The 7,001-nt window shown below is 60.9% G+C and overlaps 1 protein-coding gene across 1 annotated transcript in view; it reads right to left on the minus strand.

The window, feature by feature from the left end:
* LOC106900066 (retinoic acid receptor gamma-like) overlaps positions 1 to 6,996 on the minus strand; it is a gene marked incomplete at both ends in the record, with an annotated part of 12,736 nt that extends 5,740 nt beyond the window's left edge. Inside the window, 2 exons of the mRNA XM_014962036.1 lie at positions 1,987 to 2,163; positions 6,833 to 6,996. Coding sequence (XP_014817522.1) covers positions 1,987 to 2,163; positions 6,833 to 6,996 — 341 coding nt within the window. The remainder of the gene's footprint in view (positions 1 to 1,986; positions 2,164 to 6,832) is intronic.
* Between the last annotated feature and the right edge of the window lie 5 nt (positions 6,997 to 7,001).

The following is a 7,001-nucleotide window of genomic DNA, read 5'->3' on the forward strand; positions in this document are numbered from 1 at the left end:
GGACCTGAGGCACCCCCCACCCTTCTCCCAGCCTCCAGCATCTTGGGGGGACGTGGTGACACCAGGAGGTCAAGATGGACCTGGGGCACCACCCAACCTTCTCCCAGCACCCAGCATCTTGGGGAGACACGGTGACACCAGGAGGTTAACATGGACCTGGGGCACCACCCAACCTTCTCCCAGCCCCTCCAATATTTTGGGGAGACACGGTGACACCAGGAGGTCAACAGGGACCTGGGGCACCACCTAATCTTCTCCCTGCCCCTCCAACATCTTGAGGCAACGTGGTGACACCAGGAGGTCAAGATGGACCTGGGGCACCACCCAATCTTCTCCCAGCGCCCAGCATCTTGGGGGGACACGGTGACACCAGGAGGTCAACAGGGACCTGGGGCACCACCTAATCTTCTCCCTGCCCCTCCAACATCTTGAGGCAACGTGGTGACACCAGGAGGTCAAGATGGACCTGGGGCACCACCCAATCTTCTCCCAGCGCCCAGCATCTTGGGGGGACACGGTGACACCAGGAGGTCAACAGGGACCTGGGGCACCACCTAATCTTCTCCCTGCCCCTCCAACATCTTGAGGCAACGTGGTGACACCAGGAGGTCAAGATGGACCTGGGGCACCACCCAATCTTCTCCCAGCGCCCAGCATCTTGGGGGGACACGGTGACACCAGGAGGTCAAGATGGACCTGGGGCACCACCCAATCTTCTCCCAGTGCCCAGCATCTTGGGGGGACACGGTGACACCAGGAGGTCAACAGGGACCTGGGGCACCACCTAATCTTCTCCCTGCCCCTCCAACATCTTGAGGCAACGTGGTGACACCACTAGATCAAGATGGACCTGAGGCACCACCCAACCTTCTCCCAGCCCCTCCAACATCTTGAGGTGACGTGGTGACACCAGAAGGTCAAGATGGATGGGGGGAACCACCCAACCTTCTCCCAGCCCCCAGCATCTTGAGGGGACATGGTGACAACAAGAGGTCAAGATGGACCTGGGCCACCACCCAACCTTCTCCCAGCCCCTCCAACATCTTGAGGCGACGTGGTGACACCAGAAGGTCAAGATGAATGGGGGGAACCACCCAACCTTCTCCCAGCCCCCAGCATCTTGAGGCAACGTGGTGACACCAGTAGATCAAGATGGACCTGAGGCACCACCCAACCTTCTCCCAGCCCCTCCAACATCTTGAGGCGACGTGGTGACACCAGAAGGTCAAGATGAATGGGGGGAACCACCCAACCTTCTCCCAGCCCCCAGCATCTTGAGGCAACGTGGTGACACCAGTAGATCAAGATGGACCTGAGGCACCACCCAACCTTCTCCCAGCCCCTCCAACATCTTGAGGCGACGTGGTGACACCAGAAGGTCAAGATGAATGGGGGGAACCACCCAACCTTCTCCCAGCCCCCAGCATCTTGAGGCAACGTGGTGACACCAGTAGATCAAGATGGACCTGAGGCACCACCCAACCTTCTCCCAGCCCCTCCAACATCTTGAGGCGACGTGGTGACACCAGAAGGTCAAGATGAATGGGGGGAACCACCCAACCTTCTCCCAGCCCCCAGCATCTTGAGGCAACGTGGTGACACCAGTAGATCAAGATGGACCTGAGGCACCACCCAACCTTCTCCCAGCCCCCAGCATCTTGGGGGGACACGGTGACACCAGGAGATCAAGATGGATGGGGGGCACCACCCAATCTTCTCCCAGCCCCCAGCATCTTGAGGCAACGTGGTGACACCAGTAGATCAAGATGGACCTGAGGCACCACCCAACCTTCTCCCAGCCTCCAGCATCTTGGGGGGACACGGTGACACCAGGAGGTCAAGATGGACCTGGGGCACCACCCAACCTTCTCCCAGCCCCTCCAAAATCTTGAGGCAACGTGGTGACACCAGGAGGTCAAAATGGATGTGAGGAACCACCCAACCTTCTCCCAGCCCCCCACCCCACCCCAAGAAGCCCCCCCTCACCAGGATGTCGAGGCAGGCGGCCTTGAGGAGGGTGATCTGGTCGGCCATGCTGAGGGCGGTGAAGCCGGGCAGGCGCTTGGCGAACTCCACGATCTTGATGATGCACTTGGTGGCCAACTCGCTGAACTTGTCCCACAGCCCCAGGTCCAGCTGCACCCGGTGGTCGGCGCTCGAGTTCTAAAAAAAATGGGTGACAACCCCCCCACCGGGACATGAGTGTGGCCCCACAAGCCTCCTGCCTTCTGGGCTGGAGGTCCCTTGTGTCCCCACGTCTCTGATACCTCCTCCTCATCCAGAGGTCCTCATGTTCCTGATACCTCCCAATCCAGAGGTCCCCGTGTCCCCATGTCCTGGACCAGAGGCTCCCCATGTCCCTGATACCTCCTGATCTAGAGGTTCCTGTGTCCCCATGTCCCTGATACCTCCTGGCCTGGAGGTCCCCATGGCCCTGCTACCTCCCAACACAGAGGTTCCCCATGTCCCCATGTCCCTGCTCCCTCCTGGACCAGAGGTTCCTCGTGTCCCCGTGTCTCCATGTCCCTTCTGCCTCCCAACCCAGAGGTCCCCATGTCCCAGTGTCCCCATGTCCCTGCTCCCTCCTGGACCAGAGGTTCCCCATGTCCCTGTGTCCCCATGTCCTTGCCACCTCCTGATCCAGAGGTCTCCATGACCCCACTGCCTCCCAATCCAGAAGTCCCCATGTTCCTGTGTCCCCATGGCCCTGCCACCTCCTGCCCTGGTGTCCCCATGACCTTATGTCCCTTCCACCCCCACATCCAGAGGTCCCCATGTCCCCATGTCCCCGTGTCCCTGCGTGTCTCCATGTTTCTGCTCCCTCCTGATCCAGAGGTTCCTGTGTCCCCATGTCCCTGATACCTCCTGGCCTGGAGGTCCCCATGTCCCTGCTCCCTCCTGGACCAGAGGTTCCCCACGTCCCTGTGCCCTCATATCCCTGATACCTCCCCATCCAGAGGTCCCCATGTCCCCGTGTCCCCATGTCCCTGATACCTCCTGGTCTGGAGGTCCCCATGGCCCTGCCACCTCCTGATCCAGATGTTCCCCATGTCCCTGTGTCCCCATGTCCTTTCCACCTCCTGATCCAGAGGTCTCCATGACCCCACTGCCTCCCAATCCAGAAGTCCCCATGTTCCTGTGTCCCCATGGCCCTGCCACCTCCTGATCCAGAGGTTCCCCATGTCCCCATGTCCCTGATACCTCCCAATCCAGAGGTCCCCATGTCCCCATGTCCTGGACCAGAGGTTCCCCATGTCCCTGATACCTCCTGATCTAGAGGTTCCTCATGTCCCTGTGTCCCCATGTCCCTGTGTCCCCATGTCCCTGATACCTCCCCATCCAGAGGTCCCCCTGTCCCCATGTCCCTTCTCCCTCCTGGACCAGAGGTTCCCCATGTCCCAGTGTCCCCATGTCCCTGATATCTCCCAATTCAGAGGTTCCTCATGTCCCTGTGTCCTCATGTCCCTGATACCTCCCCATCCAGAGGTCCCCCTGTCCCCGTGTCCCCATGTCCCTGCTCCCCCCTGGCCCAGAGACCCCCACGTCCCTTCCACCTCCCAACCCAGAGCTCCCCACACCCCTGATACCTCCTGATCCGGAGGTTCCTCACGTTCCTGTGTCCCCATGTCCCTGATATCTCTCAATCCAGAGGTTCCTCATGTCCCTGTGTCCCCATGTCCCTGATACCTCCTGGACCAGAGGTCCCCATGTCCCTGCTCCCCCCTGGACCAGAGGTTCCCCATGTCCCAGTGTCCCCATGTCCCTGATACCTCCTGGACCAGAGGTTCCCCAGGTCCCTGTGCCCCCATGTCCCTGGTACCTCCCCATCCAGAGGTTCCCCATGTCCCCATGTCCCTGCTCCCTCCTGGACCAGAGGTTCCTCGTGTCCCCGTGTCTCCATGTCCCTTCTGCCTCCCAATCCAGAGGTCCCCATGTCCCAGTGTCCCCATGTCCCTGCTCCCTCCTGGACCAGAGGTTCCCCATGTCCCTGTGTCCCCATGTCCTTGCCACCTCCTGATCCAGAGGTCTCCATGACCCCACTGCCTCCCAATCCAGAAGTCCCCATGTTCCTGTGTCCCCATGGCCCTGCCACCTCCTGCCCTGGTGTCCCCATGACCTTATGTCCCTTCCACCCCCACATCCAGAGGTCCCCATGTCCCCATGTCCCCGTGTCCCTGCTCCCTCCTGGACCAGAGGTCCCCATGTCCCTGATACCTCCTGGACCAGAGGTTCCTCGTGTCCCTGTGTCCCCATGTCCCTGCTCCCTCCTGGACCAGAGGTTCCTCATGTCCCTGTGTCCCCATGTCCCTTCCACCTCCTGATCCAGAGGTCTCCATGACCCTACTGCCTCCCAATCCAGAAGTCCCCATGTCCCTGTGTCCCCATGTCCCTGCCACCTCCACATCCAGAGGTCCCCATGTCCTGGACCAGACGTTCCCCATGTCCCTGATACCTTCTGATCCAGAGGTTCCTGTGTCCCCATGTCCCTGATACCTCCCAACCCAGAGGTCCCCATGTCCCTGCTCCCTCCTGGACCATGTCCCTGTGTCCCCATGTCCCTGATATCTCCCAATCCAGAGGTTCCTCGTGTCCCAGTGTCCCCATGTCCTTGCCACCTCCTGATCCAGAGGTCTCCATGACCCTACTGCCTCCCAATCCAGAAGTCCTCATGTCCCTCTGTCCCCATGTCCCTGCCACCTCCACATCCAGAGGTCCCCATGTCCTGGACCAGAGGTTCCCCATGTCCCTGATACCTTCTGATCCAGAGGTTCCTGTGTCCCCATGTCCCTCATACCTCCTGGTCTGGAGGTCCCCATGTCCCCGCTACCTCCCAACCCAGAGGTCCCCATGTCCCCATGTCCCTGTGTCCCTGCTCCCTCCTGGACCAGAGGTTCCCCATGTCCCTGATACCTCCTGGACCAGAGGTTCCTTGTGTCCCTGTGTCTCCATGTCCCTTCTGCCTCCCAACCCAGAGGTCCCCATGTCCCTGATACCTCCTGGACCAGAGGTTCCTCATGTTCCTGTGTCTCCATGTCCCTTCTGCCTCCCAACCCAGAGGTCCCCATGTCCCAGTGTCCCCATGTCCCTTCTCCCTCCTGGACCAGAGGTTCCCCATGTCCCAGTGTCCCCATGTCCCCGATATCTCCCAATTCAGAGGTTCCTCATGTCCCTGTGTCCTCATGTCCCTGATACCTCCCCATCCAGAGGTCCCCCTGTCCCCGTGTCCCCATGTCCCTGCTCCCCCCTGGCCCAGAGACCCCCACGTCCCTTCCACCTCCCAACCCAGAGCTCCCCACACCCCTGATACCTCCTGATCCGGAGGTTCCTCACGTTCCTGTGTCCCCATGTCCCTGATATCTCTCAATCCAGAGGTTCCTCATGTCCCTGTGTCCCCATGTCCCTGATACCTCCTGGACCAGAGGTCCCCATGTCCCTGCTCCCCCCTGGACCAGAGGTTCCCCATGTCCCAGTGTCCCCATGTCCCTGATACCTCCTGGACCAGAGGTTCCCCAGGTCCCTGTGCCCCCATGTCCCTGGTACCTCCCCATCCAGAGGTCCCCGTGTCCCCATGTCCCTGATACCTCCTGGACCAGAGGTTCCCCATGTCCCAGTGTCCCCATGGCCCTGATATCTCCCAATCCAGAGGTCCCCATGTCCCTGCTCCATCCTGGACCAGAGGTTCCCCATGTCCCCCTGTCCCCGTGTCCCCATGTCCCTGCTCCCCCCTGGCCCAGAGACCCCCACGTCCCTTCCACCTCCCAACCCAGAGCTCCCCACACCCCTGATACCTCCTGATCGGGAGGTTCCTCACGTTCCTGTGTCCCCATGTCCCTGATATCTCTCAATCCAGAGGTTCCTCATGTCCCTGTGTCCCCATGTCCCTGATACCTCCTGGACCAGAGGTCCCCATGTCCCTGCTCCCCCCTGGACCAGAGGTTCCCCATGTCCCAGTGTCCCCATGTCCCTGATACCTCCTGGACCAGAGGTTCCCCAGGTCCCTGTGCCCCCATGTCCCTGGTACCTCCCCATCCAGAGGTTCCCGTGTCCCCATGTCCCTGATACCTCCTGGACCAGAGGTTCCCCATGTCCCTGTGTCCCCATGGCCCTGATATCTCCCAATCCAGAGGTCCCCCTGTCCCCATGTCCCCATGTCCCTGTGTCCTTGATACCTCCTGATCCAGAGGTTCCTCACGTTCCTGTGTCCTCATGTCCCTTGATACCTCCCGATCCAGAGGTCTCTATGACCCCACTGCCTCCCAATCCACAAGTCCCCATGTCCCCATGTCCTCATGTCCTAGACCAGAGGTTCCCCATGTCCCTGATACCTCCTGATCTAGAGGTTCCTCATGTCCCTGTGTCCCCATGTCCCTGTGTCCCCATGGCCCTAATACCTCCTGGGCCAGAGGTTCCCCAGGTCCCTGTGCCCCCATGTCCCTGGTACCTCCCCATCCAGAGGTCCCCGTGTCCCCATGTCCCTGATACCTCCTGGACCAGAGGTTCCCCATGTCCCAGTGTCCCCATGGCCCTGATATCTCCCAATCCAGAGGTCCCCATGTCCCTGCTCCATCCTGGACCAGAGGTTCCCCATGTCCCCCTGTCCCCGTGTCCCCATGTCCCTGCTCCCCCCTGGCCCAGAGACCCCCACGTCCCTTCCACCTCCCAACCCAGAGCTCCCCACACCCCTGATACCTCCTGATCGGGAGGTTCCTCACGTTCCTGTGTCCCCAACGTCCCCGATCCCTCCCCCTCCCGAGGTCCCCACGTGCCCCCCACGTAGTTATGGACCTACTGATGGGTTCCCCCCCCCAGGTGCCCCCCCCGGGGTGCTCACCGTGGTGTACTTGCCCAGTTGGCAGAGGGAGGGGAAGGTCTCCTGGTGGGCTCTGCTGACCTTCTGCACCAGCTCCTCCAGCTCCGGGCTCAGCTCGTAGCTCTCGCCCAACCCCCCTTCCTCCTTCACCTCCTTCTTCTTCTTGTTCCTATCGTTGCGAACGGCTGGC

The sequence above is a fragment of the Calidris pugnax genome, unplaced genomic scaffold (assembly GCF_001431845.1).
Source record: "Calidris pugnax isolate Ruff unplaced genomic scaffold, ASM143184v1 scaffold1197, whole genome shotgun sequence".
NCBI classification, from domain to species: domain Eukaryota; kingdom Metazoa; phylum Chordata; class Aves; order Charadriiformes; family Scolopacidae; genus Calidris; species Calidris pugnax.